General features: G+C 44.0%; 1 protein-coding gene across 1 annotated transcript; it reads left to right on the forward strand.

Annotated features, from left to right (window-relative positions):
* The first annotated feature begins 1774 nt into the window (after window positions 1-1774).
* Window positions 1775-14731, forward strand: LOC139370794 (ubiquitin carboxyl-terminal hydrolase BAP1-like). Its single transcript, XM_071110565.1, has 17 exons — window positions 1775-1990; window positions 2327-2356; window positions 2470-2524; window positions 2646-2778; window positions 2974-3093; window positions 3184-3245; window positions 3510-3652; window positions 6776-6854; window positions 6959-7082; window positions 7351-7498; window positions 7783-7952; window positions 8149-8282; window positions 8514-8983; window positions 12367-12605; window positions 12892-12984; window positions 13099-13171; window positions 13480-14731. Exons 1-17 carry the CDS (start codon window positions 1954-1956, stop codon window positions 13611-13613), a joined length of 2244 nt encoding a protein of 747 aa, XP_070966666.1. The 5' UTR covers window positions 1775-1953; the 3' UTR covers window positions 13614-14731.
* The last annotated feature ends 1186 nt before the right edge of the window (window positions 14732-15917 follow it).

Genomic DNA, 15917 nt, shown 5'->3' on the forward strand with positions numbered 1-15917 from the left:
TGATTTGCTAACTACCTCTCTCAAAGAGTGCAGTGTGTAAAGTCTGAAATTCTTCTGTCTCAGCCACTGCCTGTCACCAAGGGAGTACCCTAAGGCTCGATCCTAGGCCCTACACTCTTCTTAATTTACATCAACAACATTTCTCAGGCAGTAGGAAGCTCTCTCATCCATTTATATGCAGATGATACAGTCTTATACTCAGCTGGCTCCTCCCTGGATTTTGTGTTCAATGCTCTACAACAATGCTTTCTTAGTGTCTAACAAGCTTTCTCTACCCTTGACATCCAAAACAAAGGTCATGTGGTTTGGTAAGAAGAATGCCCCTCTCCCCACAGGTGTGATTACTACCTCTGAGGGTTTAGAGCTTGAGGTATTCACTTCATACAAGTACTTGGGAGTATGGCTAGACGGTACACTGTCCTTTTCTCAGCACATATCAAAGCTGCAGGCTAAAGTTAAATCTAGACTTAGTTTACTCTATGGTAATAGCTCCTCTTTCACCCCAGCTGCCAAACTAACCCTGATTCAGATGACCATCCTACCCAGGCTAGATTACGGACACATAATTCATAGCTTGGCAGGTAAGGGTGCTCTCGAGCGGGTAGATGTTCTTTACCAGTCACATTCTGTTAAAGGTCCCCAATCACACACATCCCTTGCTTGCTCCTCTTTTCAGTTCGCTGCAGTTAGAAACTGTAACGAGCTGCAACAAACACTCAAATTGGACAGTTTTATCTCAATCCCTTCATTCAAAGACTCAATCATGGACACTCTTACTGACAGTTGTGGCCGCTTTGTGTGATGCATTGTTGTCTCTACCTTCTTGCCCTTGTGCTGTTGTCTGTGCCCAAATATATTTGTACCATATTTTGTGCTGCTACTATGTTGTTGCTACCATGTTGTTATGTTGTGTTGCTACCATGCTATTTTGTCATGTGTTGCTGCCTTGCTATGTTGTTGTCTTAGGTCTCTCTTTAAGTAGTGTAGTGTAGTGTTGTGTTGTCTCGTCGTGATGTGTGTTTTGTCCTATATTTTTATTTGATTTTTAATTTTTAATCACAGCCCCTGTCCCCACAGGAGGCCATTTGCCTTTTGTTAGGCCGTCATTGTAAATAAGAATTTGTTCTTAACTGACTTGCCAAGTTAAATAAAAATAAGTAAATCAAGGGGGAGGGATCCCGAGAGGAATGGTGTGACTAGTAGATCTGTACCAGTACAGAGGGCTCAACCAACAAGTGATCTATGTTTCAGTAAGATTGGATTTTTTTCCATTTATAGTGATGGTTATGAACTGTACAGCAGGATGGAACATAAGTCGCAGAAAATAGAGGTTGTGGTGGCAGCTGCAGAGAGGAATTTGTGCTAGACTATCAAAAAATCCAATCTTACTGAAAATAATTTCACTACACCCGCAATAACATCTGCTGAACATGTGTATGTGACCAATAACATTTTATTTGACATCAGAAGAGTTACAGGGTGTGTTAAGGGGTGGTGTCCCATCCTTTCAGACTGTTCGCCTGAAGTAGGACTAAATATATTTAAATAGTGGAGTATGGTATTTATTATTTTTGGGGGAGTGTACTGTTAAATGGTAGGGTATTTGTTGTATTTAATTTTTTTGATGTTCTTTGGGGGGGAGAAACATTTTTTATATGCAAAGTATAAGGAAGTTATACTCCAGTCTAGTAGGTGGCGGTATTGCAACATTTATTGGATGCCAACCGCCGTTAAATCTATTCGAAGAAGAAGAATAGTAGTCTTGAATTCGACCATTTCGAAGTCGCGCATAAATGACGTGAATTAAAGCGTCCAAGCTGTCGTTCTTTTGTGTTAGAAATGAATATGTCTTCGTTCCGTTAGCTAATTGGGTAAAACTTTTGTAGTGGTAATGTGAATATGGACTGACTCAGTACTTAGCCAAATATCGATGGACTGTAATTTCATACAAAAATGAACAAAGGGTGGCTGGAACTCGAGAGTGACCCGGGTAAGAAGCTAATGCGTTAGCTGCTAACGTTAGCGAACAATTATTTGTCAGATATAATCTAATCTGCAATCAGAATGTTTGATCGTCTCAATATGTTTTACTGCCAGTAAACACAATACATGTAATAGCAAATTACGTTATATAGATTCATACGTAGGGCTATAAGTTAGCTAGCTACTGTAGCTTGTAATATATCAATTACACACTAGTTAGTACAATAACGTTACATTGTTCATTAGTTGCACCAGCAGGAGGAATTACCTACAATGTTTCTGTTTGTATGATCGATGCCATTGTTACATTTTCAATTAACGTGTTTTCTTATGGTCTGTGCAGGGCTATTCACGCTCTTGGTGGAGGATTTTGGTGAGTTGATTTGACAGGTTGGCTGATAAAGTAAACCTGTACTGGATAAGTGTGAGCACCATGTAGTTTGAGTATTCCTTTTTTTGTATTCTGCATGTGTGTTTGTAATGTAGGTGTGAAGGGGGTTCAGGTGGAGGAGATATACGACCTACAAAGCAAGTGTCCAAGGTATGGAGCAACTCTGAAAGCCTCACTATTTACAGCCCACTGTATAGCCTCGGCCTACTAGTGTATAAACCCAAATATGTGGACAGCTATCTGATTTCCTTGACTCTTGTCTCCCACCCAGTCCTGTCTATGGCTTCATCTTCCTGTTCAAGTGGATTGAGGAACGAAGGTCTAGGAGGAAAGTCTCCACCTTGGTGGATGAGACGTCTGTCATTGATGATGACATTGTTAATGACATGTTCTTTGCTCACCAGGTGAGTCTGTTTAATCCTTGACTATAAGATTCAGGCCAGTCAGTTTGCAGTAATAGTGATTTGCATGCACGGAGGCTATATTGTTGTCAGAATGTGGTGCATTCCATCATTTCCTACTGTGTCAGAGGAAGACATTGTTTTTTTTTTCTTTCTCTCATTGAGTTCCTTTACATGGTTATTTTTTTCTGTGCCCAGCTGATCCCCAACTCCTGCGCCACCCATGCACTTCTGAGCGTGCTCCTGAACTGTAGTGGGGTTGAGTTGGGCACTACCCTCAGCCGCATGAAGACCTTCACTAAAGGCTTCGGTCCAGAGGTGAGGACACACACCTACCTCTCTCCAATTTCTCCTGTGGTGTTATGATTATAATCCAATTTTACATTGCATTCTTTTGTGTTCTTTCAGAGTAAAGGCTACGCCATTGGCAATGCCCCAGAGCTGGCCAAAGCACACAACAGCCATGCCAGGTAGGTGCTGCTGCGTTTGTCCCTCCCTATTGAGTATGCCCCTTCCTACAACTAGATTTTATTCAGTAGGCACATAAAAAAAACAAGGCTGAAACAACAGAGAGGTACCAACCTGAAATCGTCCAATTAGAAACAGTTGTTTTCATTTGCTGTTGCAAAACATTGTCTACGTTGTGCAGGAATGAATACAACCCTGATTTGTACAAATGTGACTGCCACCCATGATTGATTCTTCCGCCTCTTCCTTCTCTTGTTTCCATGGAGACCGGAACCCAGGCACCTGCCGGAGAAGCAGAATGGGATTAGTGCCGTGCGGACCATGGAAGCGTTCCACTTTGTCAGCTACGTGCCCATCAAAGACCGACTGTTTGAGTTAGACGGCCTCAAGGCATACCCCATTGACCACGGTGAGGCTGCACACTGTGATGGACTAAGGGAAGCAGTGTAGTACTGCTCACTCACGTTGAGACAGCCTAGCGCAGCCTTAAAGTATGGGTCACAACCCAAAGTGGGTTGCAGACCTGTTAATTGCGGCTCGTGATTTGTCCTGAGTAAATGTATAATTATTTAATTGAATTACTGGAATTGATTTGGTTAAGTGCAACTGTGCTCTCTGCTCAGTGCGCTCTCAGCTGAGCAGCGGTGTCTCTGCTCAGTTTGGCAGCTGTGCGAGTGGGAGGGAGATGCCCGTGTGCTTTGCAGTTTACCCAATCTTTTTTTCTGCAGTTTTATTGAAGATCACGCTGCTGTCATTCAGCAGTAGATGATGCGCTGTCAGCCATTCCCACTCGCCATCACTCACCGCTGTCATCCAATGGACTCAAGCTAGCCACAAGTTTTGACTGAGCGCAATTGTAATGAAATGCAAATGCAGTGATGAGTTTCTCTCTTGGTTTCATATAAACTTTGAGATGTAACGAGGAACCCAGGGAGTTATTTCAGAACAGGGCAGAATGCTTCAGGAAACAGTGCTTCGACAGTGGGAAAAGTAAGTCAGCTAGCAAGGCATTGTTGTCATTTTATAACGGGTGATGATCAGCAGAAATAAGGGGAGTGCTATCTTTCATAGTAGTCGATGTCAGTATCTCTTTCAAATAATCCCCTTGGACACAGCTAATAGCTAGCTAGCTAACGTTAGCCAAAGCAAACTAGCTAGCTACTGCAACCCTAAGTAGCAGTACAGATGATGAAACATTATCAGGACTACTGTACAACTTACTATAGAAATGATTATTGAAAGCAAGTTAAGTTGAAGCTGTTCTGTTAAAATACAAGTAATCATTTTGATTCTGGAATTAACTGATTTAAAGCAAGATGCTTTTTGAGGCAAACACGCACAGTTCTGGGTTGCTCATCTACAGCAGGAATCGGTCTTCTGTCTGACTGAGAAAGCAGTAGATGTGAGTCAGGGTTCTCAACTCTGCCGTCCTTAAAAAAAACTAGTACAGAAACGGACTCAATGCTGAGCATGACCTCCGAGTTGCACTGTCAAAAACGGAGCCGAGAATAGACCTGCTTGTTGAAAACTTCAACCAGCCACGCACCTGTGTGTGTTTATGTTGGTTTTCTGGTCTACATCTGTGTGATGTGATCAATCAGTTTATTCCATTTCAGAATATTTTTTGTTGTATTTTAAGAGCAACAGTTCCAACCTAGACATATATGTAGGAGTGTTTTTAAAGGGGGAAAATAAACATGAATTACTTTTTACAGTTGAAGTCGGAAGTTTACATACACCTTAGCCAAATACATTTAAACTCAGTTTTACGCAATTTCCTAGTAAAAATTCCCTGTCTTAGATCAGTTAGGATCACCACTTTATTTTAAGAATGTGAAATGTCAGAATAATAGTAGATTTTATTTCCGCTTTTATTTCTTTCATCACATTCCCAGTGGGTCAGAAGTTTACATACACTCAATTAGTATTTGGTAGCATTGCCTTTAAATTGTTTAACTTGGGTCAAATGTTTCCGGTACCCTTCCACAAGCTTCCCACAATAAGTTGGGTGAATTTTGGCCCATTCCTTCTAACAGCGCTGGTGTAACTGAGTCAGGTTTGTAGACCTCCTTGCTCGCACACACTTTTTCAGATTTTCTATAGGATTGAGGTCAGGGCTTTGTGATGGCCCCTCCAATAGCTTGACTTTGTTGTCTTTAAGCCATTTTGCCACAACTTTGGAAGTATGCTTGGGGTCATTGTCCATTTGGAAGACCCATTTGCGACCAAGCTTTAACTCCCCGACTGATGTTGCTTCAATATATACACATAATTTTCTTCCCTCATGATGCCATCTATTTTGTGAAATGCACCAGTCCCTCCTGCAGCACCCCCACAACATGATGCTGCCACCCCCGTGCTTCACGGTCGGGATGGTGTTCTTCGGCTTGCAAGCCTCCCCCTTTTTCCTCCAAACATAATGATGGTCATTATGGCCAAACAGTTCTATTTTTGTTTCATCAGACCAGAGGACATTTCTCCAGAAAGTACTATCTTTGTCCCCATGTGCAGTTGCAAACCGTAGTCTGGCTTTTTTTATAGCAGGGGCTTCTTCCTTGCTGAGCGGCCTTTCAGGTTATGTCGATATACTTGTGTACTATTGTTTGTACAGATGAACGTGGTACCTTCAGGCATTTGCAATTTGCTCCCAAGGATGAACCAGACTTGTGGAGGTCTACAATTGTTTTTCTGAGGTCTTGGCTGATTTTATTTAGATTTTCCCATGATGTCAAGCAAAGAGGCACTGAGTTTGAAGGTAGTCCTTGAAATACATCCACAGGTACACCTCCAATTGACTCAAAGTATGTCAATTAGCCTATCAGAAGCTTCTAAAGCCATGACATAATTTTCTGGAATTTTCCAAGCTGTTTAAAGGCACAGCCAACTTAGTGCATATAAACGTCTGACCCACTGGAATTGTGATACAGTGAATTAAAAGTGTTGGGAAAATTATTTGTGTCATGCGCAAAGTACATGTCCTAACCGACTTGCCAAAACTATAGTTTGTTAACAAGAAATGTGTTCAGTGGTTGAAAACCAAATTTTAATGACTCCAACCTAAGTATATGTAAACTTCTGACTTCAACTGTACATTGGTATTTCATTCAATTATTTGTTTTAGTCTATTGTGTTTTAGGCATAAGGTCAATGAAATGTACCGTTTTTTTAAACATTTTTTATTATTATTTTTTTTTTACGCATAGGGCCATGTTTTCAAAAGCTTGGGTCCCAGAAAAACACTGAATTTCTCATTTGGGTCCCAGGCTGAAAAAGTTGAATAACCCCTGGCCTAGTGTCTTCATAGCGCTGTAATGCCATGTGAAGCACATGATCTACTGTGTGGCAATACAACCCTTGACGAAATTCTGTGAGACTGCAGTGGCTCATTTTCAAATGGCACTCTATTCCCTATGTAGTCCACTACTCTTGGCCAGGGCCCATAGGGTGACCACATGGGCTCGGGATGAAAGCAGCATGGGGAGGGGAGAGTAAATTCGAAACATTTCTTCCTCCACCTCTCTCTCGCTCTCAGGGCCATGGGGAGAGGAGGAGGAGTGGACGGACAAGGCGCGACGGGTCATCATGGAGAGGATTGGCTTGGCCACAGCTGGGTGAGCCTATCTCCTGCCTCAGTAACACTGAATGAGATGTTACGCATACACACACACACACACACACACACACACACACTCACACACTTTCTCTCACCTCTCAGAGAGCCATACCATGATATCCGCTTCAACCTGATGGCAGTGGTTCCTGACCGCAGGGTGAAGTATGAGTCCAAACTAGAGATCCTCAAGAGGAACAGACAGATGGTTCTGGAGGGATTACAGCAGGTCAGGAAACTCACACAGAGGAGCCGATTGATACACCCCAGTGAGAAAGTGTGTGTGTGTGTGTGTGTGTATGTATCTGATTGGGTGCATTCCTTTTAGCTTGCCCTTTGTCCTGGTTAAGCAGAGTTCTGACTTTAGGATCAATTGAATGGTCTACAATGTGCCAACTCTACCCAGCCAGTGCCCCTGGCGAGCTAAAACGAATGCACCCAGACCAATACACCATGTGTGTCCAATTGACTTGACATGAATGTCACCTGTTCTCCAGCTGATCCGGGTCACCCAGCCAGAGCTCGTCCAGGACAGAAAGCAGCAGGACTCCTCCCCTTCAGAGGACACACCCCCTGCTATCAAAAAAGAAGAGGCAGAGCCTCAACCTGTTACATCACAGGGGGCTGAGCAGACTCCTCCCACAGGTATTACATTCAGCTCCAACCACCTAAAATGTAGATTCTCTTTATAAACATGAGAAATGGTTCTGTGAGTCTGTCGTTGTCTCCCAAATGGCACCCTCTTCCCTATGTAGTGCACTATTTTTGACTATAGCCATATGGGCGCTTGTCAAAAGTAGTGCACCATTAAGGGAATGTCATGCCATTCGGGGTTCATCCTGTCTCAGGTTATGATGTGCTGCAACAGTTCCACTGATGTCCATGAGTTCATGACTGTCTCTCCCCTTGTTCTGCGGACGCTGCAACAGCCCAGTCCCAGACGACACCCAGCCCCTCAGGCAAGGGGAAGGCCATGGGGAAACCAACCGCCCCAGCGGGGGGAGGGGGAGCCACGCAGCCTGTCAACAGCACCTCCCTAATCGCCCCACGCCTGCCCGCCTTCCTGGACAACCACAACTACGCCAAGTCCCCCATGCAGGTCAGCAGGAGAGGGATGGGTTACAATGTGACAACTCAAATTTCCACACACAAGTCTCATTAACGTCAATGCGTGATGGATTGTCACGACAGGCTTGACTTGCGTACGCATATCTCAAGTTAGGATTCGGCCCCATGGACCAATACCATATGTTTGCCGTGACAAGGTAGATGATTGGTTGTTCTGTGATTGACAGGAGGAGGAGGACCTTGCGGCAGGGGTGACGGGGGTGGGTCGTCCCCGGGTCCCTGGCGCAAACCAGCCCCCCTTCTCTGATGTTGATGACGATGAGGAGGAAGTAACTGGCACAGCAGCAGGCACACCCACCAGGTCAGCTCCACACAACTAGAGTTATTCTAGTGCTATGGTCACTCTCTTTCTATTCTAGTTCCATTATATTTCTATGCTCAGCTTCATATCGCATGATGTTTCAATTTAGACTGTGGTAAAGGCCTCAGGTGATGGTGTTATTCAGACTAAAAAGCGTTATACCACATTTTTCATTGAGTCCAAAATGTTCCCCTCTGTAACTTGAATGTTCGTATGTTCATGAGTGTTTAGGTTCAGGCGGAAGGCGGGCCTGCGTTCCCGTACGGGCCGTGCAGGCGGCGGTGGCGTGGAGACCAAGCTGGCGCTGAGTGTCCTGGCCGAGAAACTCAAGAAGGAAGTCCAGAGGAAGGACGCTCTGGCCACGCCCCTCTCGGTCCGCACCGAGGGCCGCACGGGGGGCATCGTGATCACCGCCACCTCGCAGCCTTCGCCCACGCCAAGCAACGAGAGCACCGACACCGCCTCGGAGATCGGCAGCGCTTTCAACTCGCCACTGCGCTCCCCGGCTCGCTCCCAGGCGGCCACACGACCCTCCAGCCCCGTGGCGTCCCACCTGTCCCGGGTATTGTTCGGGGAGGATGAGGGTCTGCTGAGGCTGGACGCCAGGCACAACCGGGCTGTTAGAGAGCTGGGGCCCTCCGTCAGCACTGCCCTGCTGCATCTACAGGAGGACGGTGTTATATATGCTGTACCGCCACCCGGTGAGGATGTGTGTATGTGTGTGCGCAAGATGGGGAGCGAAAGAGACTGGACATGTGGGGAAGTGAACATGGGCACTTGGATTTAAGATTATCATCATGAATTAATTATCAAAGAGCAGCTGCTTACCTTCAAACCTAATTACATAAACCATATTAACACCTGGATTATACTAATCTAATACCAGACTGACACAGCTCTGGAGATGCAAGAGCTGAACAGGGCTTTTAACTAGTAGGGATGTAACTAGTAGGGATGTAACGATTCACCGACACGCACCGGCCCCAGATTTTTTTTCAAAGAAACAAGTGCATCGGCCCACAGACCGATCCAAATGTAGCATGCATCAGTCAGAAAATCGATTCAAACGTTACAAATCGCCAGTTGACTAAAATGTTTTTCTCATATTACCTTATTTTTACCTTCTGAAAATTCTTCATCTTTCAGTGTCGACCTGCGTGTAACTGTGTTGCCAGTCATTGGTCTACAATTAATTTTGCATGCAGAACAACCCCAGGCTATATCTGGGGTAGCTTCACACGCTGACCAATGCCAGGCAGGCAACCTGTTCCTGATCTTGCATGATATTAGGCTGTATTAGTTGAGTAACAACCTATATAATTTGCTAGGTTATAGTTATCTATGCACTGTTAAATTGTGTTTTACCGGAATAGATGTAAACTACAGGAGACACAACTCTCATTGGCTGTCCCTGCTGACAATAGATTTTATTTTTGATTTGTTCAACATCGGATGCGTCCCATCAACTACACTGATTTTGAAGTAGACTTAACAAGTGACATCAATAAGGGATGGAAAGAGCATGTGTTCCTAATGTTTTGTACACTCAGTGCATATGGTCATTTTTAGATATACAGGGTTAAGTTGATAATTCCATAGTGAGGGCAGCAATCACTCGCACACTGCATGGCGGAAGCAGAGGAGAAGAGATCACACAGTTAAAAACGTCAAAATGGGGGACGGGGGGGAATCTAAAGTGTGCTATATGTTAATTGGAAAAATATTAATGCATAACGAGCTCAAACACTTAATCTGCAAAAATGACTAGTTAATTAGTGGGTGATGATTTCAGAGTCAAGGTGGGGCGACACACAACTGCCTACATTGTCGCACCCCCCCCCTCCCAATCTGTTAGTACCTAGTCTCCCTTATGTCTCAGGTACCTACATAATACCTACACCATAGACATATGTAATTCACACACACAGCCCTCTCAGACAGATCCAGCTCAGAGAGGCCCAACTCATGAGCTCTATCAACAGCAGATTTGAATTTAGAATGGAAAATGAATGTGTTTATGCAACAAATGTTGGTGCATCGAATCGTATCAGGCCGAATCCCACCGATTCGCTCTCAAACCAAAACGCACTAAAACATCTCGTTCGAGAATCCTATCGGAGCCCATGTACAGTTGAAGTCGTACGTTTACATATACTTAGGTTGGAGTCATTAAAACACATTTTTCAACCACTCCTCACATTTCTTGTTAACAAACTATAGTTTTGGCAAGTCGGTTAGGACATCTACTTTGTGCATGACACAATTTTTCCAACACTTTTAATTCACTGTATCACAATTCCAGTGGGTCAGAGGTTTACATGCACTAAGTTGACTGCCTTTAAACAGCTTGGGAAATTCCAGAAAAGGATGTCATGGCTTTGGAAGCTTCTTATAGGCTAATTTACATACTTTTACATACTTTGAGTCAATTGGAGGTGTACCTGTGGATGTATTCCAGTGCTTAACATCATGGGAAAATCAAATGAAATCAGACAAAAATATTGTAGACCTCCAAGTCTGGTTCATCCTTGGGAGCAATTTCCAAACGCCTGAAGGTACCACTTTCATCTGTACAAACAATAGTACGCAAGTATAAACACCATGGAACCACTCAGTCGCCATACCGCTCAGGAAGGAGATGCGTTCTGTCTCCTAGAGATGAACATACTTTGGTGCGAAAGGTGCAAATCAATCCCAGAACAGCCAAGGACCTTGTGAAGATGCTGGAGGAAACAGGTACAAAAGTATCTATATCCACAGTAAAATTAGTCCTATATCGACATAACCTGACAGGCCGCTCAGCAAGGAAGAAGCCACTACTACAAAACCTCCATAATAAAGCCAGACTACGGTTTGCAACTGCACATGGGGACAAAGATTGTACTTTCTGGAGAAATGTCGTCTGGTCTGATGAAACAAAAATAGAATTGTTTGGCTATAATGAACATCGTTATGTTTGGAGGAAAAAGGGGAGGCTTGCAAGCCGAAGAATGCCATCCCAACTGTGAAGCACGGGGGTGGCAGTATCATGCTGTGTGGGTGCTTTGCTGCAGGAGGGACTGGTGCATTTCACAAAATAGATGGCATGATGAAGGAAAATTATGCAGATATATTGAAGCAACATCTCAAGTCATCAGTCGGGAAGTTAAACCTTGGTCGCAAATGGGTCTTCCAAATTGACATTGACCCCAAGCATACTTCCAAAGTTGTGGCAAAATGGCTTAAGGACAACAAAGTCAAGGTATTGGAGTGGCCATTCACAAAGCCCTGACCTCAATCCTATAGGAAAATTGTGGGCAGAACTGAAAAAGCGTGTGGGAGCAAGGAGGCCTACAAACCTAACTCAGTTACACCAGCTCTTTCAGGAGGAATGGACCAAAGTTTACCCAATGTATTGTGGGAAGCTTGTGGAAGGCTATCTGAAATGTTTGACCCAAGTTAAACAATATAAAGGCAACGCTACTAAATACTAATTGAATGTATGTCAACTTCTGACCCACTGGGACTGTGATGAAATAAATAAAATCTGAAATAAATCCTTCTCTCTACAATTATTCTGTTCTTAACGGACCTAAGACAGGGAATTTCTACTAGGATTAAATGTCAGGAATTGTGAAATCCTGAGTTTAAATGTAATTGGCTAAGGTGCATGTAAACTTCCGACTTCAACTGGAGAAATAACAAAATATGCTGAAAAGCTGCTGTGTTGTTCAATGTAACCAGGTATAAAATCCCAACCTACAGTTCGGTTTGCAATGCTCCCACATAAGGAAATAGAGAATGTGAAAAGAACCCTGTGGCCTCACGCTATTCGATGTGGGAAATGTGGACACCCGGGGTCCATCAAATCGTCTTGAAAGGGATCGATGCATATTCCTATTAGCTGAATCTGATGGCGAGTTGATAGCTGGGACATATTCACTACAAACTAAACAAAAGAAAATGGACAAACAGGGAGGAACTTGTCTAATAAGAAACACTTTTTTGGGGGAGGGTTCCAAAATGGGTTTTTTTATACAGTGTGCAATGATGAATATTTGTTGGGGTTTATTGCTCAATAGATGTTGTTTCTGTGCCAGTGCAGCTGATACACCACCTGAGGGGTCCAAGCGAGAGAAGGCAGGCACTCCAGAGAAGGTAAAAGACCAAGAGCAAGGGAGCAACCCAGCAGGAAGGGGGGAAGGTGTGAAGGAGGATGGTAAGGAGGGACCATCGGTGGAGGTGAAGGAGGAGCGCAAAGACGTCAAACCCAGAAAGGAAAAGATCATCTCCACGGAAACCGTTGGAAGCAAAAAGCCCTCGGGGGAGAAATACTCTCCTAAAGTAAGTATTTTTTGCTTTATTTTCTCTCTCACTTGCTAGAAACATCTCTGGAGATTTCTGTATTTTATGGCTCCTCAATCCTTTTTTTCACTTTTTTTTTTTCGAGTTATTGTCCGGTTTTCCACTCTCGTTTTGTATGCCTTTTTGTTTTCAAATTCGTCGTCTTTCACTGTATTGTGTGTCGAATAGCTAATTGGAGCTAGAGGTTGACTTGCTGTATGTAACAGTTTGCTGTTTTATAAATGTCAGCCAGATGATTTCTTCTCCATCTCTTGTTTTCCTGCAGGAGCTGCTTGCTCTGCTGAAATGTGTGGAGGCGGACATCGCCAACTATGAAGTGTTTTTGAAGGAGGAGGTGGAGAAGAGGAAGAAATACAAGGTTAGAATGAATTCTAATCAAGTTCCTAAGTAGTGGGATGAATGAGTTTGGTCACAGAAATCCAAAGCTGTGTGTGTGGGTGTTAATGAAAATGTTCAACTGTGTTTTGACCAGATCGATGACCAGCGAAGGACCCATAATTATGACGAGTTCATCTGTACTTTCATATCCATGCTGGCCCAAGAAGGTACAGTCACCTCTCAACGCTTTCCCTTGGTAGAACTAAAGGTGGAATGTCATGCATGAACACATCCAGTCTTAGTCTCTCTCTGTTTATTAGCTAATCCCTGTTCTATATTTAACCTCCCTACTGTGTAGTCAGGGACCCACACTGCCTGAGAGTAGTCCACATAATGGTACACTCTCTCCACATCTTCCTCTCTGACAAGTGTTTTTAATATGATTTCCTGTAGAAAATGTGGTAACATTTTACGAGATCATAGGCAATTTTACAGTAACCAATTTTACAAGTTCTCGCTCTCCTTCTGTCTCCAGGCATGTTGGCTAGTCTGGTCGAGCAGAATATCTCTGTGCGCCGTCGCCAGGGCGTGAGCATCGGCCGTCTACACAAACAGAGGAAACCAGACCGCAGGAAACGCTCGCGACCCTACAAGGCCAAGCGCCAGTGACCCCCAGGAAGTGTTTGCTCGGAATCATCGATCACCAATCGCAGCAGAGAAAATACAAAAACCCTTGTTGCACTCATGACACTGTCCTGTGACGTCAGGGAGAAAAGGACTCATATTGCTGTATTTGTGTCAGTCTCTGACTTCCTCCAATGGATTAGTGTTGATTAGTTTAATCAGGTTTGCTTTACTGTAAGCAGAAGAGTAATTTTGTATGTTTGTGTTCCTGAGTGACACCTTATTCCCTAGTGCACTACTTTTGACCAGAGCCCTACATAGTGCAATACTTTTTTATGGGCCCTGATCAAATGTTTGGGCACTATATAGAGAATTGGGTGCCATTTTGGGATGCACTCCTAGTCTCCCATGTAAAAGGACCTCTGTCTGTGCCATCACACTGTGTACTGGGTCGTGTTCATTAGGCACGCGGCGGCAAACTTTATGAACGTTTTGTAAATGAAAATGAGTGTTTGCAATTCCAGATAGTTCCTCCTTGTTTCAGTCTGTTTTTCTTCCATTTGGTGCCTAATGAACACAAAGGTGTGACAACTGATTGTGAGGGACACAGGAAGCTTCTGGGAAGTCTTTGAGTTGGTTGGATCATGTGATGTGACTCTTTCCTGTCAAGAAGGGCTGGTTTACCGCTATTTGCTTGCTTGTATTATGCTTTGGCAGTACCGTACTATGCGTCCCAAATAGCACCCTATTTCCTATTTAGTGCACTACCTTTAGGTCTCTGATCAAAAGTAGTGCACTATATAGGGAATAAGGTGCAATTTGGGATATACTGTATCCCCTTTTGAGGTCCTGTAAATGAATGGATGAGATCTACTCTTGTTTTTTAATTTTTTATCTGTAAATGATCTCTAAATGTAGATTCTAATGTTTGAGAGCATGAGATGTGTGTGTGGGGGAGTGTGTAAGCAGTTTGTATGTTTCTGTACATATGTATCTGTCAGCTCAGCATCAGTGGTAACAGAAGTGTTTAAAAATAATAATAACCCTAGTCACATGAATACAATGAACTCCACAGAAGCACTATTGACCTCACTCACTTCTCATCATGCCATAGGTGGATGCTCCGGGTCATATATTTGGTGAGATAAAAACATATCACATGGGCTTGGCTTTGACTGCGTTTATTCCATTACTTGCACAAAAAGACTTCCATCCTTTTGGCACACTGAGTTTTGTCCGCGACCATCCTCTCTGATTTGAATAGTGTTACGAACGGGACCCGCTGAGGCGCGGAACGCAAACACCTTACTTACGCTTCGCGCCAATAGGAACTCCTCCACTTGGTGGGAATTGTAACATGCTTCATATAGCGAGGATCGTTACAAGAGCTTTATATGTTGAGACACTGCTGGAGCTGGAGATTTTCCTAAGGAGGAATACCCTCTGGAGTCCAGAGGGCAGACGTAAGCGGGGGAGGCCCAAGACACCATGGCAGAGGAGAGTTGAGACTGCGCTCCAGCCACATCAGTAGAGCAGGGCCACGGTGAAGATGGCCAGAGACCGACAGAATCGAAGGGCCTTTGCTGTGGCCCTGTGCCCCAGCCAGCACGACTGAGATGAGTGAGTGTTAAGAAAATGTCCAAGCTGACATTTTGTTTAGTTGCTGCCTATGTCCACGAGGTGTAGCAATGGTTCCAGGATGTGCTGCTGAACCCCCTTAGTCACACAGTTATATCATCGTCAGCAAGGCCTCTCGCCACATGGGTTCCTTCCAATGTTGTGTCACTTTGGAGACGTTTAGGCACGTTAATATATGCACCCAGAGAAAGTAATTGTCTCTCCATCCTCCCCCGTGTGTTTGCATCCAAAGCTGCAGTATCTCGGTGGGTGTACACAGAGAATCCAAAATATGAAGAACACCTGCTCTTTCCCTGACAGACTGACCAGGTGAAAGCGATGATCCTGTATTGATGTCACTTGTTAAATATACTTCAATCAGTGTGGATGAATGGGAGGAGATAGGTTGAAGAAGGATTTTTAAGCCTTGAGACATGGGATTGTGTATGTGTGCCATTCAGAGGGTGAATGGGCAAGGCAAAATATTTAAGTGCCTTTGAATGGGGTATGATAGTACGTGCCAGGCGCACCGGTTTGTGTCAAGAACTGCAACACTTCTGGGATTTTCATGCTCAACAGTTTCCTGTGTGTATCAAGAATGGTCCACCACCCAAAGGACATCCAGCCAACTTGACACAACTGTGGGAAGCATTGGAGAACATGGGCCGGCATGGGGGTTGCAACTCAATATTAGGAAGGTGTTCCTAATGTTTGATATACTCAGTGTATGTG

Source organism: Oncorhynchus clarkii, chromosome 17 (genome assembly GCF_045791955.1).
Source record: "Oncorhynchus clarkii lewisi isolate Uvic-CL-2024 chromosome 17, UVic_Ocla_1.0, whole genome shotgun sequence".
Classification (NCBI taxonomy): Eukaryota; Metazoa; Chordata; class Actinopteri; order Salmoniformes; family Salmonidae; genus Oncorhynchus; species Oncorhynchus clarkii.

Excerpts from the sequence above, each read along its gene's own strand:
- LOC139370794 (XM_071110565.1), top strand. The coding sequence starts at position 1,954 with ATGAACAAAGGGTGGCTGGAACTCGAGAGTGACCCGG. Across the intron at positions 3,094-3,183 it reads CTAAAGGCTTCGGTCCAGAG|AGTAAAGGCTACGCCATTGG; the intron begins GTGAGGACACAC and ends GTGTTCTTTCAG. Across the intron at positions 7,499-7,782 it reads TGAGCAGACTCCTCCCACAG|CCCAGTCCCAGACGACACCC; the intron begins GTATTACATTCA and ends ACGCTGCAACAG.